Genomic DNA, 19034 nt, shown 5'->3' on the forward strand with positions numbered 1-19034 from the left:
TTGTCAGTCAGCCTGGACTGAACGCGCATAGCAAGCAGTTGCGCGCGGAACTTCGTCGCGGCAGCGGCTCAGCAGATCGAGAATCGTACTACTTATCGTACATACTGTAGAATCGTTCTACTACTTTTCATAATAGGAAGTCAGAAAAGGCATAATTTAATTGAACAAACTTTAAGTAAACTAAAAGCTCCTGTTTTAAATCGGAATATCATTCCTTTGGTCTTCCCCTTTCCCAAGTAATGGCTGCGAGCTGCAACTTGCAAGTCCTGTAACTGTATATCTTGCGTATAACTTTTCACTAAATGCGCCGTGATATATAGGCAAAAATTCAATTTGGCCCCTAAAAAATCTTCAATGGCCCCTAAAAATTGAACTTGATGGGCCAAACGGCTCCTAAAACTTGGAGGTGAAGTTGGAACACTGGCACGGAGTGGAAATCGCGCGCCGCGGCCGACCGCGCGACACTTAAATGGCTCTCGCAGGTTCACTACTCGTAGCACAAACATGGTTATGGTATCAAATTAAACGCGAGATTAACGCCTATCTCTGTTGCAGAAGAGAAAAAAATCAATTTTCCTACTGAGTTAAGTTACTTTGCTTTGAAATTTTGGGAATCACCCAAACATTTTTTTTACAATTCAGGAAAAATTGTTGGTTATTTTATAATTTAATCCTAACTTTTAAATTACTTAGTACCCTTTTAGCTCTCATTAAAAAAAAGAACATCAAAATTGAAAAATTAGGGGCAGAGATATGCTACTTCAAAAAAACGCTTGGCCGCCATCTTTGATACTGCACGAATTTGAAAGTGGTTCTACGACAAAAACTACTATTTTTGAACGTAGTATGACTTCCCGAGGTGGGAATTTCCAATAAAAAAATCGTTGATTTTGATCGCACCCACCATACTTTTTTGTTAATCTCAGTATTACCTATGATGGCGCACTTTGTGGCTGGATGTGACTTACTATCTGAGACCCAGCTTTTAACCAGAGCACGAAGTTGTTAGGCTCTAAAGCCTCATTTTTGGTGCATTTTCCACATGGTGCCCCATGAAGTCGGAAAACTGCTGGTTTTTTAGAGGGATTGAAGAGAAAGCTTATTCTGGTGAGATTCTCCATCAACATCTCAATCCTCAGATGTAACTTGGCAAAAAAAAGAAAAAAAAAAAGAAAAAAAACGAGAAATGTAATATAAATATTCCATTTATTACTAAGCAAGGACATATCATACCATTCAAATTACAGCAATACAGTATTATATTAGAAAATTGAAAAAAAATAAATAAATAAAAAATTAAATAAAGAAATCAAACAATACTTCAAAGTACAGCCATTGATCAGGCTTTTCACTATGGCAGATTCTTATTCAAATAGCAGTTTAAAAAATAGGTATTACTGAAATCACGATTCTAATACCTGGTAAAAAAATAGATAAATAAAGTGATTAAAGAGTTTTGTTCTGGTTATATAAAAATACCTTTGAGATAAGTAAAGAAAAAAATGATAGGAGAGAAAAAGTAGCATATAAAAATATTATAAAAAGAATAAGTATAAGCTGAGGGAAATGAGCAAAATAATTGGATAAAAGTATATTAAAATTACTAACCAGTAAATTCGCGCTTGCATTGAATGATATGGTACCATTCTGTCTGACAGTTTGCATTCACTGTTAGCATGATTATGTTGATGTTAAGTGTTCTTTTTTCCCCCTCTTTTAAGTAATTTGACTTCAGAACAAAAATACGAGGAACTTTGAGGCAACGAACAAATTAAAAAAATTGTTTATTTTCTTTCTTCTTTTTTTTGTAGGTTAAATAATTAATATTTGGTTTTCAAGATAATTTACATTACTTAATACAGCTGTAAAATTACACTTAAAAATAATCAAATAAATAAATAAAATTAAAAATAGTAATAAAAATAATTGATGCCCTATAAAGAGGAAACAAGAGAGAGAAAAAAGGTTATAGCTTCACTTAGGTATAATACAAGTTCCCAGATGAAGTTAATCATTAACTGTCAAAAGTTTTAAAAGATAATCCATTCAGCTTGGTAGTGCTGGTAAAGGCCAGCCGCATCACATTGCTGTAAAAAGCGTAAGCATTACAATGCCGCTGACATGGTGAAGTAAATCTGACGGAACAAGCGTCAGATAGACTAGAGGCTGACAACTGCATAAATGCCATAATTTCATGTCTATGACATAAAATAGGCAGATAGAAGTTTAGAATTGAAAAAAATATTTCAGGGAAAAAAAAAAGAAAAAAAAGAAACAATTACACTTTAATTAAAAAAATTTCGATTGGATATAATACCCATTATCATTTGCTTCTGGTTCTTTTTTTAGGTTTTTTATTGCCTATCGGTGGAACGTAACTTTTCTTCTACTGCTTCCTGTGATGCTTCTGACAAGTCTGTTGCCTAAAATCAGAAAACAAAAGAACAAATGAATGAGAATTTGAAGGGAGACTAGAATTTGAAAGCAGTAGTTTCAAGTTTCTCTTAATTTCTTGGCAAAGAACATGAATACTGTTGAGAGAATGAAGAGGAAGGAAAGCAAATTAGTTCCTCAGTTTAACAATTGAAAAAATTGGAAATTATTTGATAAAATAGATAACAAAACACTCAGGGCCTGTGTTCTGCCTTCCCCTTAAAATAGGCCAATAAGCCCAATTCGCAGGAGCCATTTGTAAGTTTTTAGGAGCCACATTAAGTTATTGCATACGCTACGCTGTTTCATTTCAGTTTTTTTTTTTTTTTAATTCTTTAGTTCTTGAGCTGTTTCACTAAGCTGCGAACGATAATCTGAGAGCACTACCGCCGCTTGGCCATAACAAGTTGGAAAAAATTAAAGGGGTGCGTCAACATTTTGAGGGCCCACAATGGCCCAGTCCCCCAACTTGGAGTCCGAGGTCTAGTTTTAGGGCATATTGGACGCTGGTGCCTGGGGAAGGCAGAACACTCTTGGAGTCTGAATTTTGTTGGCAGATTTGTGGTCAGCCGCAAATTAAGGCAAGAATATCGACTTTGTGGCACAATTGCTGGTGCATGGTTTGCGCCGTTGAGGAAAGCCTGCTGTAGAAAAAAATCAACTTGCTTGTAGCTTAGGTTATTAATATGATTTTCCTGATTTATTGTCGAATTTAGATATTGCTTTCGCAACTTGCAGTCAACCATAGCCAACAAAATTGGGGCTAAGTTCACAACCTGTTACGATGCTGTATAAAAATAGAGGACTCACATCCATTTTTGGGAGCATTCCATGATAATTCTGGGCCCTTTCAAATTGAGGCATATTTTTGTATTCAGAATACAGGGGTGTGAAAGAAAGTGAAAAACTTGTCTCCTTTAGTCACTTTAGGCAGATTTCTTTTTAGGCAGATTCTCTTAGAAATAAAAGCCTTACTAATGGAGGAAAGAAGCTGAACCCAAAGGGAGTTCTTATTTCAATGGAATTAAATTGCGATGCATTAGTTCATTTACAATTGGGAGATAGTATAAAAAAAATACTCAATTTATAATAAAACAATTTTTATAAGAATCTGAAATGAAATAAATACAGAGAACCGCACAAGAAAAGTTCAAGCCCACGTTCATTAGTAGTCACTTGCATGTAAATTGTCAATATTACTCATATTGCTTGCTCTACACGCCAGCATCCTTAGCGGAACCGTGAAGCAGAATAAGGAGCTACCAAAATGCATGCGCAATTTTGAGAATTCACACGAAAGTGAGTATTCATTTGCGTTGTTTTGAAGAATCTGGTAGTTGAGCTGGTAATAGAAGTCTTTCAACTGAGTAGGGATGAAAGAGTTGACAGTTGTTTTACCTTTTCCACTGATTCAAAATGATGTCCCCCGAGTTCAGATTTCAGAAACGGGAATAAATGGTGCTTTATTTTGCCATTTATTACCGTATCTAAAATCTGAACTCGCAGTGGAAGAGGTAAGACAAGCCGTCAACACTTTCATCCCCAGCCAGTTGAAAGACTTCTACACGCGTGGTATCCAAAAGCTGTTCTCTTAGTCTCACAGTCAGTATCAGACCTGCTTGGATCGAGCTGGTTATGTGGAGAGGTGAGGTAAGCCCCTTATTCTACAAAAACTCCTTTGATTTTCTTTCTCTGAAACTTTCAGTGATGAACGACTGAAGCGTTGGCAGAGATGCTCTTCTCATGTTGCGGACTTCAAATCTCCGCGGATCCAGTGGGAGCGGCGTGCATCTCGGCGCGTTCAAACGGCTCGCGTTCGGCCGCACATGGTCCGATTTTGTTGCGGTTTGTTTTGTTGAACTCAGTATATCTTAAGAAAGATTTTGAGCCCAAGTTTTTTAAAATTGGTCCATTCCTATTGATTTCAGAGAGGGGGGATACTTACTTATTGAACGCCCTTCGTATTTCATGTCACTCAATGGTAGATGTTGAGAAGAAAACAATCAATTACCTGGATATATTTCTGAACACCGACAAGTGATTTTTTGAGGGCATCAAAGCTAGAGGAGTACAACATCTTCTTCTTAACCTTAGCAGTATCTGGGCACCATGACATTAAAAATAGTTTCTGCTTCTTGGAGGCCTATTTGAAATAATTAAATAAATCAATAAATAAACATATGGAATAGAATAGAATAAAGTAGAAAGTCCAACCGCCCGAGCTGCTGACCACAGCTTGTTATACATATACAGTCCTTTCTCTCTATAACGACTAACGTTATTGACTCTGTGACGAGGGAATAGGTCAGTCCCTCGAACTTCCTAAATTAAATATCAACTAAATTAAATATCAACTATCACTTTAACAAGAATCTCTCAAGATCGAGGAAATCCGCCGGTTCCTTGAATTCTCGTTACAGAGAGAAAGTTCTGTATTTTAAAGCAACGGTTGGACTGAAGCTGAAACACACGGGGGAAAGAAGTTTGGGCCCAGAATTTGTATAAGGATAAGAAGTATGACCATCAATGTATTTTGCTTGGAAAAGGGATGAAGGGAACTCGGGAAAAAGGGATCAGACCACAAAATAGAATAACAAAATACACTAAGAGAAGGCAATTTCATTATTTTCTGGTGCTAGGGAAATCCATGAAAAATTGTAGCTTTTTGTAGGTCAGACAACCTTATTTCATTAGTATGTAGTTAAGCAGTCTTCATTGTGAATTTTCTTCTATACATATGGAGTTCATTAGTTGTATTGCTAGTCAAAGTCTCTCTGAATGCCTTCAACATGATGATAAATTTCTTCTTTTAAAGCTGTAGCCAAATCATAGCATTTGAAATGAAAGCAACTAAGAACGAAAGATGAAATGAAAGTAGGAATACATACAAGAGTAGTTTCTTATTTGGGATTTCTACATCAGAGAGAATACATACATACTTGCTCTTTCACATTGCCATTTAGTGTAATGCCTGGTTTCATGCTAAGTAGCTTAACTTGTGGTATTTGAAAGAACTTACGAGCTCCTATGGATCCTGATGCTGAGGCATGGCATTCAGAAGTTCCGTAGATAAGATACAATTGCACACATTTATAAATACCGTTATTCCATTTGATCTCTTCAACCTTTTTTACTTCTATTCCTTCCTCAACTGGGATGCTCACTCTTTCACACGTACCCTGATAAGCATCCACCCCACAATTATCCCGTATATGTTCATTTTAACTAAATGTCTCTACTTGTCTCTGATACTATCCAATACTTTGTATAAAACGTGGGGTTGATGACCATTTACCAGAAAGTATTTACTGATAATTGATATATATGCTGGACAGAGAATTTCGGGAATAGAAGCGGAAACATTTTTAGTCTATGAAAGAAGGTACTTAAAGAGCAACTGCCATAATCAGGAATCGACTCTACTTGTGCCACGACTGCATTCACCATCGATTGTTCTTGATTCGTATTTTGCTAAAAATTGTAATAGTTCGAGTCACTCAATCACTAACATTAACTCTACTCACTCCTCTACACAACCCAAGCTGAGCATTCTTTCCAAACGTATGCCTAATCTTTTTATTGAATAGAGGGTGCTCTTAGGGTGCGTCAAAAAAAATGAAAGTCTGAAATGTTCCGCTCCCCAGGCGGCAATCGATGACGTTTGGTAAAAAAACATGTTTGCCAAAATTTGGGCCAATTTCAATCATTTTAAAAGGTGCCAAAGGTCAATTTTGTGATGAAATTATGATATTTTGGTTTAGACCTCGATTTCGTACAAAAAACTCGATTTTACGCTGAAATCGTGCGTTTACGAGAAATATGTCAAAGAACTCGACTTGTAGAGGATGAAATTTTACACTAGGAGGACGTCTTTGTAACCGATAAGAATTTCTAGGTGGCGGTAGCCACCCCGGCCCAATCCTAAAAAACTCCCCCTAAAAAATGACGACCAAAAAAAAAAAAAAAAAAAAAAAAAAAAGAAAAAAAGACGGGTGGCTGCTGCCTAACTAGATTTACACGAAACAACGCGACCGGGCTTTTCTGCACGGTTTGCGGTCCATTAAGCTCTCCTACTAATTAAGTCGGAGAGTAAACCCCAAAAACCCTATAATATTTGGGTAGAGTATGCTCAGCTCTACTCGTAATGCCCACCCTTTTTAAGTTTAGTTAAATATTAAAAAAGTTATTAAGCTTTAACGACAAATTTTGGACCCCAAAACATGACGATGACGGATTGACCAATCGCTGAGCAGATGAGCAGATTCGGGGCAGATTCGAGACCCGCGAAAACGCCCGGCCGCGGGAGATTTAGTTCACTGACTTTACAGCATAACCGTAGAAAAAAACCCCATAAAAGTATAGATATTTTGAATCAGCGTTACATAAACTACAACTAATTTTTTGGAAATTTCGTATTGTTGAGGTGTAATCGAGAACAATTAATAATTAAGTCGTTTATTGCTGTTCTGAAATCGGATCTATTGGCATAGCTGTGGAGGTAAGGGTAGCATGAAACCCATCAAACTGGGTATAATTAGAATCTGTAAACTCAAAGGATTAAACCTTTGAAAAGTTTGCGAACTTATATGGGCGTCAAAAGGAGAATTTATTGAAAGAAGGAGCGGGTCCTTCAATTTTTCAAAACAGTTAGAATTTGATTTGAAAACAACTTGTAGAACCGCGCGATGGATGGTGAGCGCCGACTCCAGAAAAACTAAATTTCAGGTTATGCTACTGTTTTATTATGGCTTTAAATATTTAAATAACAAGGAAAAGGTAGATTAATTGATGCGTGTTTCCATTTTATCGTAGCCGAAGATAACTGGATCCATTTCTATATAACCCTTTTATGATTCCCGTACCCTTGACAAATTTAGTTGTCACAGTAAGTACTCGGATCAACCTGCCATTTCTTCCCAGCGGCCCTGATCTAGTGATCTTTTCAAGTAATCAAGTATTAATTGTTCATGAATGATTGATGATATCCCACTATAGTGAGTCCGAGATACTATTTCTCGTTAATAAGATTCAGCAACTTTTCACCAAAAAATCATCCTTTCCCTCAATACGATGATGTGTGTCTGGGCTCTCAATCGGTGGGAATGAATCTGCGTTTCCACTTTCTACTAAAATTTTGCTAGCAGCCAGGCAGCCTACCTCCTCCGGAGTTGATGTGTGTTTTCTCAGTGTATCATGCAACTGGTGCCTAAAGCCTGCATGTTTTCATAGACTTGTGATGCTTTATATTGGAAAACTGGTTAACGCATTCACCCGCCAGTCTTGGTTATGTGTCTACTTAAAGAAGGTACGCTTCACTGAAATGAAACCGCTTCAATGAAATCATCTCAATGTCACAAAATCAAAGATACTTGACTTCAAGCATTAGCTTTAATTTGATTTTTATCAAGTCTCTTTGATTCTGGGTCAGAAGTTGATTGAATCATCAAAGCCTGTGTTCGGATAAAATTCTTCAAATCAAGGTCTTTCATATTGACCAGTGCAGAAGGTATGTATCTATACTACTACTTTATTGGTTTGATAAAATTGAAGTGGTAACTAATGCAGAATAATCTTGATGATAACCTCTCTATACATACACTAAAATTTGCAATACCTGGAGACGCAATTTCCGTCACTGCTTACCGCATATAGGAGATAATGCAGAGCGGCTGTTCAATATAAAACATCAGTGCCTCTTGACCTCTAGATTATCTGAGTCCTCGCCTGACAAATTTACCCATTATCAGAGTGCGACAGAAAATTAACTGTTCCATTTAGCACGGAAATTGGATACAAGAATTAATTCTCTGGCACACCCTGCAAGTGCATTAAAACTCATTAGATGTGGACTATTGATGACCGGAGCTGGCAGGTTATTGAAAACTATCAATCGAGACTCAAACAGCCAAAAATTTTAGTCCGGGCGACTAAAATCTTTGGCTGCTACAGCCTCAACACTCACTATCTCCTTTGATGAAGCATTAACTGCTCACATTTCTCAAGATAAGGAATGCCTGCGCTTGAAAGGCATCTCTCATGAAACAGAAGGCATTGATACCTACTTACTTTGTCTACCAGTCTTGATGAGGCAGTGTCCTGCATCCTCCATGTTATTACTGCTGATAAAATTGTAGGTCAGAGAGGCTGGCTATTCGTAGTATAGATGATGGAACACATTATTGACTTACCTGCAGAATTTAGTTTGCATGCATTTAAACTCAATCCGTACCAAGTACGGAATCTGCATGACCAGAAGTAGCGGATGCAGGCTCATGAAAATGAAATTGTATCAAACTGTTTCATTACAGTTCAAAAGATTTATGCTATTGCGATTGAAATTTCAGTTGTGGCAACTGTAATTTTTGCTTGCGAAAGGATCAACTTTTGCTGTTAATCTTTTCTGATGAAGAGTGAACTGGTCACATTTCTCAAGATACATAATGCCACAGCTTTAGAGAAAGCTCTCATAAAACCAAAAATTATTGATAAATACTTACTTTGCCAAACGCTATCTTTAGGGAATGGTATCAAGCGTTTGCAATGTTATTACTGATGATGAAATTAGAGTTCGGAGAAATTGCAATATGAATGGTCAAAGGACCTGGCAGGCATAACTGGGTATAAGCAGCGTAAATAATAGTGCTCCTGCACTGAGCTGCAGAATTTAGCTCGCATTCTATCATTAGCTCCATTAATAAAAAAAAAAGTGTCAGATATAATGTGAGACATAAAAATTAGCCCTAAGCATAGGTGATGTCCCTACTGTAAATCCTGGTTTTGTGCCTACCGTACACAGGAGATGGAACATTACATAAAAGTCCTATATTAAAGGCGGCTCCCAAGTTGTTGATTATCAGGGTTCTCGCTCGATACATTCACCCACTTTGAAGGAGTGACAGAAAATAGACTGGTTAATTTTATCTTTGAAAGTAAACCCATCAGTAATTAAAATGGCTGCTCTCCGTTTCACCCTGTTGCGCGTTTAAAATAAATCGGTCGGTGTGGACTCTAGTTGACCGGAATGGGCAAATGGAGAATCCTAATGATGAAAGTTATCAAAGGGTTTCATTGCAGCACGCCGATTATTGAAAGTTTGAAGCAGCCTGATAAGAGATCGAAATGCGATACATTGTACGGTTAAGATAGGGCTGTCTTGCCTTGTTGTACTGACATAGTTTCAATAATGGACATGCAGTTGAGAAAATTTATGTCATCACAACTAAAGTTTATTGTATACCATCTCCTTATGAACGGAAAGATTTAACGTAAGTACCAAGATGATTTCATATGTTGTCTAGATAGAAATGCACATAATAAACAAAGTAAGTAGCATCTCTTCGTTTCAGGCACATCGTTCCATCAGTAAAGAGAATCATAAAGGAAAACCAGAGACAAATAGGAAAACTCACAACCAAAAAGGTACCTAGAGAGAGATGCATGATTCATGATTCATGCAAAAATTTGGAAGCATTCTTCCTCAGGGCAGCATAAAATTGAAAAAGTTTCGTGCATACAATAAGAAAACCATTCAAGAATTTATATTGTTATTAATTCCAGAAATAATATGACAAAGAAAGAGAAAGGAGCCTGGAGAAATTGCGATGATAGAACAAAACAATAACATAACCTCTATCTATCGCTTCTACTGTTTCTATCGTGCGTACCCAATGAGAATTAGGCATTACGTCAAGTGACCCAACTTGGTCACGATTTTAATATTGACCTGCGGTTTTTTTTCTATGACACACAGGGTGTGCCAAAAATATGGATCCTTCTTATTGATGTCTCGAGAACGATTACAGATTATTGACATGCGGTTTGAACGAAATTTCCTTCAAAAAAGGTGGGCCGCTCTCGAGTGGGGGGGTCCAGGGGGTCGTTACCTCTCTACTTCGCGTCCGGGAACAACTTTTAAATTTTAAATGGGAACTCTCTTTGCCTGATACCTACTGCGTAGAAGTCATACCAAAAATACATGATATCCTTCCAAAAAAACAAAAATATGATTTTTGTACAAAATTTCGGCCCAATCCAAAAAATTTCACTGATTACAATAAAAAAAAAAAAAAAAAAAAAAAAAAAAAAAATCAGGCACTCAAAAAATATGATGGCAGTACCGTTTGGATTCATCATTTAAAAGGAAATGATATCAAAACGGCCCAATTTCCTCTGATATATGCCCATCTCTGATCAATAATTTTTTCGAAACCTTCTGACTCATCGCTGAGGAGACACTGATCATTACTTGACCCTTAGTGTATGTCCTTGTTTAGATGTCAAAGAGGTCTATGTGAGACATGTAATGAATTTTTTTTCTTTAAAGAGATAAAAAACAAAAAATCGTCATAAAGTTGAAAAAAAATTCCAAGAAAAAAAAAGGAATGGGCCGGCCGGCACGTACAAAAAAAGGAGGGAAAATAGATACATTGGTATGCCCCGACATTTTGGCATGGTGACCGACCCGGTCACCAAGAAGTTGGGTCACCGGAAGTTGTTAAGAAAGAAGCATTGTAAGTAGGAGGCACATAATATTCGCAATAATACGCTATGGTTCAGAAGTTTGTAAGGCCTACTATAGTCCGGGAGCACATGTAGTCCCGTGGGACCGTTAATGATACAAGTTGGCGAGATGGCTTGATCTCTTCGTCTTGATGTCCTGAAACAGAATTTCGATGCTGCCAGGCTCAATTTTTCCCGGAACACCCTTAAATTCAAGATGGCGCCCAAAATGGCCGCCACGGGGGTGAAGTGGGTGAAAGTGACTCCCATGGTCGACATGTATGTCGATTCCTATGTATTTTTGGTCGAAAATTTCAAATATATGCTTAAAAATGTACTCCGACTTCTTAAAGACCCTTAAATCCAAGATGGCGGCCAAATTTCCCCTCCTGAAAGTCAAACGACCACGTGTGCTCCTATATGGCATGTGAGGTATCTTTCATACCATTTTTTGGGCCGTAAAATCGAAAAATGATGTTAAAAAATCCTTTGCGATTCATTTAAGGCCTCAAATTACAAGATGGCGGCCAAAATTGCTGAAATTTTGGAACCAAAAATTCTATAATAGCTTCTCATATCATGTGACGTATCGAACCCCATAGATTTCTGGTCGTAGAATCCAAATCTTGAATTCAAAATTCACCCCGGCCCCTTGGGATGTCCAAAATCCAAGATGGCCGCCGAAATTATCCCTTACAGGCTCATACAGTCAGCCTTGACCTTAGAATAGCAAGATATGTATCCATTTACAGGTTTATTGGGTCGTAGAATTCATAAATGAAGGTTAAATCAACCTTTCAAACTATTAAGAACCCCCCCCCCCCTTCAGCATAAATTTAATGGGCAAGATAGCAAATCATAATGAATAAAGGATTATGTAGCTTTAGGAAGATTAGACTAAACGAGATAGGATTGTCTTTTTTTTGGCAGAAATAAAAATGCGAGGTTTTATTTACAGACAAAGTAACAAAAGGAGACAAGGTTTATAAAGCGACATGATACACACATCAATGGTGTACATTTTTGGAAAAAAACGAAGCAAGCACAGGTTTTTGATAAGAATTTAGGGCGTTTTTGGTTTTTCTCTGGGTTCAGTCTTTTCAATGGGCATTAGGAAAATAGTTCAAAGGAGAATACTAGAAGAGGATCCTTTCAGGATGCCTCGCAACTTATCCTTTGTAATAAACTTATCATTCATAAACAAGAGCACTAACACTAAACAATCAATTGCATTTTGTAGCACCTAGCTATTCGTGCTATAAGATATTCTTGGTAACGCGAATATTTCTAATTAACTGTTACCAAGGAAATTAACAAAAAACAAAGCAAGAAGAAGAAAAAACCGGGCTTGTAAACAGTTAAGCAACATGAACTTTCAAAATTGAACTAAATTATCTTTTAAATGTCTGATAACTAATTTTTTCTGAACATCCCATCAATAACGAGAGGCATAAACCAAATTATTTTTTAAACAATTTTGTCTAGAGTTTTTAACTATTTGTACACCGATAACACCGGTCAACATGGGTTCCGTCCTTCGAACCAAACCAATTTTTTTCGATTCCTAGGTACTACAGAAGCCCGAAAATGGCCATATTAACTTCAGGAAAATTGGCTGGTCCTCAGGGCGCCGCAATTTTGAATTTTGCAAAATTAAGAAAACTCACGATTAGATATTTGCAAATATCTCCTCAACGGTTCATCTCACGAAAAAACCAAAAAACCAGTGGAAAGAGCATAAAATTTCCTATAGAAATCATTCTCTTTTATTTTTTCTAACTTAATTTTTTGGTCGTGAAATTAACGTTTTCTTCAAAAATTAGCTTAAAAAAGGCGTATTTTTGCTGATTTTAGGAGAAACTTTGCTTCATACCTCCAGCCACAATTATCTGAGAAAAAAACTGTCATGCTCATTGAAAAGAACGTAAAATTTACTACTAAAAAACATATGTCATTAGTTCCTAGACTTGATTTAATCCTGTGAAACAGCAGTTTATCAGCTCCGCCCTTAAAATGTGATTTTTTCTACCATTTTCCCTAGAATCACGATAAAAAGAGAAAAAACTCTGAACACGTGACCCGAACTGTGTAAAAAGGTGGCAAAATAGTACTGGGTCCACACTTGGGGGGGGGGGACAAAGCCAAAGAGGTCAAACATTTTCGATCAGAGTCAACAATTGTGAGTTCCAATGAGTATCAGTACAGAACTGAGGAGGGGGGAGAGAGTTCAGCTCAGGCAGTTTGCATTGGAATATTAAGGTATAAGGTAACGTCGAGAGATCTATTATTTTGGGTCTTTTTATACCTCATCAGTAGATCACACTCGTCTTATGAATTCAACTGAAAATCTCGCAAAATCCAAGACAGCATCAAAGCTCAAGTTCGAAGTACAAGTTTTGTATTACAAGACGGCAAGTTTCGTACTGGTACTCATTGGACCTCAAAATTTTTGACTCTGATTGAAAATTTTTGAAGTTTTTGGCTTTTGATCTCACTGACGAGTGTGATCTACTGACGAGGTCTATAACAAGACCCAAAATTATAGATCTCTCGCCGTGGTCTCTTCTTCATATTCTGATGCTTAATTGCCTGAGCTGAACGCTCTTCCTCTTCAGTTATGTACTGCCGTACTGGTTATCCATTAGAGCTCAAAATTTTTGACTCCAATTGAAAATTTTGGAACTTTTTGGTTTTGTTTTCAAAATAGTGTGGACCCAGCACTATTTTGCCACCATTTTACACAGTTCGGGCCACGTTTTTAGGGGTTTTTCTCTTTTTTTCGTGATTCTAGGGAAAATGGTCGAAAAAATTACATTTTAAGGGCGGAGCTGATAAATTGCTGTTTCACAGGATTAAATCGAGTTTGAAACTATTGACACATGTTTTCCACAAATAAGTGAATCGCAAATCAGGGCTTATCCATTAGAATAAGCGATGACGTTAGCAGTTGTAATTAATTTTTTAAACGCGTAAAATTGAAATACTTCTTAAATCCACACGCTTCACGCCTTTTAGCCGCAATTCTTAAAACTAAAATGTCGCAAATTGTAAAAGGAAGGTTACTTTAACCTTAATTTATGAATTCTGCGACCCAATAAACCTGTAAATGGATACATATCTTGCTATTCTAAGGTCAAGGCTGACTGTATGAGCCTGTAAGGGATAATTTCGGCGGCCATCTTGGATTTTGGACATCCCAAGGGGCCGGGGTGAATTTTGAATTCAAGATTTGGATTCTACGACCAGAAATCTATGGGGTTCGATACGTCACATGATATGAGAAGCTATTATAGAATTTTTGGTTCCAAAATTTCAGCAATTTTGGCCGCCATCTTGTAATTTGAGGCCTTAAATGAATCGCAAAGGATTTTTTAACATCATTTTTCGATTTTACGGCCCAAAAAATGGTATGAAAGATACCTCACATGCCATATAGGAGCACACGTGGTCGTTTGACTTTCAGGAGGGGAAATTTGGCCGCCATCTTGGATTTAAGGGTCTTTAAGAAGTCGGAGTACATTTTTAAGCATATATTTGAAATTTTCGACCAAAAATACATAGGAATCGACATACATGTCGACCATGGGAGTCACTTTCACCCACTTCACCCCCGTGGCGGCCATTTTGGGCGCCATCTTGAATTTAAGGGTGTTCCAGGAAAAATTGAGCCTGGCAGCATCGAAATTCTGTTTCAGGACATCAAGACGAAGAGATCAAGCCATCTCGCCAACTTGTATCATTAACGGTCCCACGGGACCCCAAAAATGAACATGTGCTCCCGGACTACTATCAGGAACCAACAAAGAATATGGCATTGCTTGAAGGTTGTTAAGTTGTTCACTCATGTGTGAATATCTTTCAGTCTATCTTTCAATGACGATTTCGAGAAGGACTGATCCTCCTTTTGACGATGATACTTGTTCATGTATATATGCAAGAGAGACGATAATCACCCTATTATCTACCACTTGTATGTACGGCCGGCCGGCCCATTCCTTTTTTTTTCTTGGAATTTTTTTTCAACTTTATGACGATTTTTTGTTTTTTATCTCTTTAAAGAAAAAAAAATCATTACATGTCTCATATAGACCTCTTTGACATCTAAACAAGGACATACACTAAGGGTCAAGTAATGATCAGTGTCTCCTCAGCGATGAGTCAGAAGGTTTCGAAAAAATTATTGATCAGAGATGGGCATATTTCAGAGGAAATTGGGCCGTTTTGATATCATTTCCTTTTAAATGATGAATCCAAACGGTACTGCCATCATATTTTTTGAGTGCCTGATATTTTTTTTTTTTTTTTTTTTTTTTTTTTCTTTTTTTTTTATTGTAATCAGTGAAATTTTTTGGATTGGGCCGAAATTTTGTACAAAAATCATATTTTTGTTTTTTTGGAAGGATCAAATTGAACTAGAGTAACTCAACTCGGTATTTATTTTTTTGGTCCTCAGAATTTCCGAGGTCTTACTAAGTAGAGGTTTAAAAGACTCATTTTTCACGAAAATAAGTCGAAAGAGGGTATAAATCAACTGTAGGCAAGTGTTGAGGATGCAAATGTCATCAGAACTTCCTCAGTTTCAAGAAAAGTTCCAACTATTTTGCACAATCCTCCAAAAAGTGTACGACTCAAGAAGCAGGATCGTGCTATAATAGTAGGGGGAAAGTGCGGTTTGACCGGGAAAAATTGCGTAACAAACTTTCCCTATGTAATAGTCATCAGTAGGTCCCCCTGAACAACTTCCTAAAAGTTAAAAATGGCCCGACCCTGGAATATCCCTCAAAAAAGTTAAAATTGAAAATGGCGGTCGTAATAAGAGGGTCCGGGAAATCGGTATTTTAAAATGCTCATCCTGTCTCATCATGTGAGGTATCATTTCCTATGTAATTTTGGTCGTAGATTTCATAAATGAATTCCGCAAGGCCTCTTCTGAGCTTACGTTTCTCTCGGTGGTAGTATGTTTCCTTTAATTTCCTTTATTAAATACATTTATAACATCAAATTTAAGTTTCTTGGCCATAAATACATGAAAATAAAGAAACTTCACTTTCCTTGTTCCTTCAGTGAATATTTAAAAAAATGCAACCTCCTGCCTTTCACATTTGGCCGCCATCTTTGATTTGGAGCGCCCCCTTTGGCCGGAGGGCCTTGCGGAATTTATTTATGAAATCTACGACCAAAATTACATAGGAAATGATACCTCACATGATGAGACAGGATGAGCATTTTAAAATACCGATTTCCCGGACCCTCTTATTACGACCGCCATTTTCAATTTTAACTTTTTTGAGGGATATTCCGGGGTCGGGCCATTTTTAACTTTTAGGAAGTTGTTCAGGGGGACCTACTGATGACTATTACATAGGGAAAGTTTGTTACGCAATTTTTCCCGGTCAAACCGCACTTTCCCCCTACTATTATAGCACGATCCTGCTTCTCGAGTCGTACACTTTTTGGAGGATTGTGCAAAATAGTTGGAACTTTTCTTGAAACTGAGGAAGTTCTGATGACATTTGCATCCTCAACTCTTGCCTACAGTTCATTTATACACTCTTTCGACTTATTTTCGTGAAAAATGAGTCTTTTAAACCTCTACTTAGTAAGACCTCGGAAATTCTGAGGACAAAAAAAATAAATACCGAGTTGAGTTTTTCTAGTTCAATTTGATTTTTATCGGTTACAAACACGTCCTCCTAGTGTAAAATTTCATCCTCTACAAGTCGAGTTCTTTGACATATTTCTCGTAAACGCACGATTTCAGCGTAAAATCGAGTTTTTTGTACGAAATCGAGGTCTAAACCAAAATACAGGGTTATTCAAAAGTTACGCACCACTGGCCATAACTTTAGTTCTAATTATGATATCGATTTGCGGTTTGTGGCGTCCTTCCTCATATCGAGGGGGAAACTTTTCGAGGTACTTTTCAGTTCTTCATCCCCCCCAGGGGGAGTCGGGGCGGGGGGCAACTCAAAAATTTCAAATGGCAACCCCCATCATGTGATACATCGTTAGAAAGAGCATGAAAAAAGAAAATTTTTAGCGCAAACCGGAAGTCGATCTGACCCCCCTATCAAAAGTTAGGGGGGTCCAAAGGTTATTTAGGGGGTCCGTATCTTCATTTTTTAGAGTAGCTTCGGCGGCTCTTGGACATACCGTTTCTCTTTTCAAAGAGTCCTCGAATACTCTAAGTCTGATACCGAAGTCTTCATATTGCCCCCGGGCCACCACAGGCCCCCCGTAGGGGGGGATGGGCCTGTTACAATGAAAAATTGCATTAAAATACGAAAAGTCACAGAAGTGCTTCAAACTTAGCATCAAATCCGAGTGGAACTTCTTGCCAATGTTAACGCAAACGCAGCCTGCGAGTTTAAAGTGAGTTTTCAAAACTCTTAGCCCCCTGCCCCCCTCATTTTTGGTTGTAGAGCGGGTAAAAACCGGGAATTCACTGCAAATAATGCCCGAAACTAATGTCCAACTTGAGAAGGACCCTTGAAACGTTGCGACCAGTCGGAGCATTGACGTACAGGGACTGCCGCCCCCTTAAAGTACGGAAACATCCATAAAACCAACGGGTCATCATTTCTGGCGAATTTCCCGGTTCTTACTAGCTCTGCAACGAAAAAAGAGGGGGGCAGCGAAGGGTTTTATGGAAGATTCCATCCTTAAAGTGCGCGGCAATTCCTGTGTTGCAGTTCTCCGACTGGGCGCAACGTTTCAAGGGTCCGCGTCAAGTTCTACAGTGGTTTCGGGCATCATTTCTGGCGAATTTTCCCGGTTTTTACCCGCTCCGCAACGAAAAATGAGGGGGGCAGCGAAGGGTTTTATGGATGTTTCCGTACTTTAAGGGGGCGGCAGTCCCTGTACGTCAATGCTCCGACTGGTCGCAACGTTTCAAGGGTCCTTCTCAAGTTGGACATTAGTTTCGGGCATTATTTGCAGTGAATTCCCGGTTTTTACCCGCTCTACAACCAAAAATGAGGGGGGCAGGGGGCTAAGAGTTTTGAAAACTCACTTTAAACTCGCAGGCTGCGTTTGCGTTAACATTGGCAAGAAGTTCCACTCGGATTTGATGCTAAGTTTGAAGCACTTCTGTGACTTTTCGTATTTTAATGCAATTTTTCATTGTAACAGGCCCATCCCCCCCTACGGGGGGCCTGTGGTGGCCCGGGGGCAATATGAAGACTTCGGTATCAGACTTAGAGTATTCGAGGACTCTTTGAAAAGAGAAACGGTATGTCCAAGAGCCGCCGAAGCTACTCTAAAAAATGAAGATACGGACCCCCTAAATAACCTTTGGACCCCCCTAACTTTTGATAGGGGGGTCAGATCGACTTCCGGTTTGCGCTAAAAATTTTCTTTTTTCATGCTCTTTCTAACGATGTATCACATGATGGGGGTTGCCATTTGAAATTTTTGAGTTGCCCCCCGCCCGACTCCCCCTGGGGGGGATGAAGAACTGAAAAGTACCTCGAAAAGTTTCCCCCTCGATATGAGGAAGGACGCCACAAACCGCAAATCGATATCATAATTAGAACTAAAGTTATGGCCAGTGGTGCGTAACTTTTGAATAACCCTGTATCATAATTTCATCACAAAATTGACCTTTGGCACCATTTAAAATGATTGAAATTGGCCCAAATTTTGGCAAACATGTTTTTTTACCAAACGTCATCGATTGCCGCCTGGGGAGCGGAACATTTCAGACTTTCATTTTTTTTGACGCACCCTAGGGTGCCCTTCACCAAATGTCTTTATTTATCTCTAAATACATTGCAAAAAGAGTGTCGTTGATGGTTATTTTTAAGGAGGTATTCACTTGTCCTTAATTTTAAGTGCTGGAGAGAGAATTTCGGAGGATAAGGCAGAAATACAGTTGGTGGTTGTGATAAAGCACTAAAAACGCAGCTTGCCATCACCAGAAATTAACTCTGGACGTACCACTCCTGCATTCATTATCACTAGTTCTTGATTTAGAGTTCTCTTAAGTTAATTACCTAATAAGAGTCACACTAAGCAAAACGTAACTTACTCTGGAAGTTAAAAGCCAATGCCAGTTACTAAAGCTTGTTTGGCAAAAATTAATAGTAAAAAACAAAACGCTT

At 38.1% G+C, this 19034-nt stretch overlaps 1 protein-coding gene across 1 annotated transcript in view; it reads right to left on the bottom strand.

The window, feature by feature from the left end:
• Positions 1-1187: 1187 nt before the first annotated feature.
• tsr (Cofilin/actin-depolymerizing factor homolog tsr) overlaps positions 1188-19034 on the bottom strand; it is a 70803-nt gene continuing 52956 nt past the window's right edge. Inside the window, exons 4-5 of the mRNA XM_019053446.2 lie at positions 4445-4576; positions 1188-2423 (exon numbers count right to left, since the gene is read on the bottom strand). Coding sequence (XP_018908991.1) covers positions 2355-2423; positions 4445-4576 — 201 coding nt within the window. The 3' untranslated portion in view covers positions 1188-2354. The remainder of the gene's footprint in view (positions 2424-4444; positions 4577-19034) is intronic.

This window comes from Bemisia tabaci, chromosome 1, assembly GCF_918797505.1.
Source record: "Bemisia tabaci chromosome 1, PGI_BMITA_v3".
NCBI lineage: Eukaryota > Metazoa > Arthropoda > Insecta > Hemiptera > Aleyrodidae > Bemisia > Bemisia tabaci.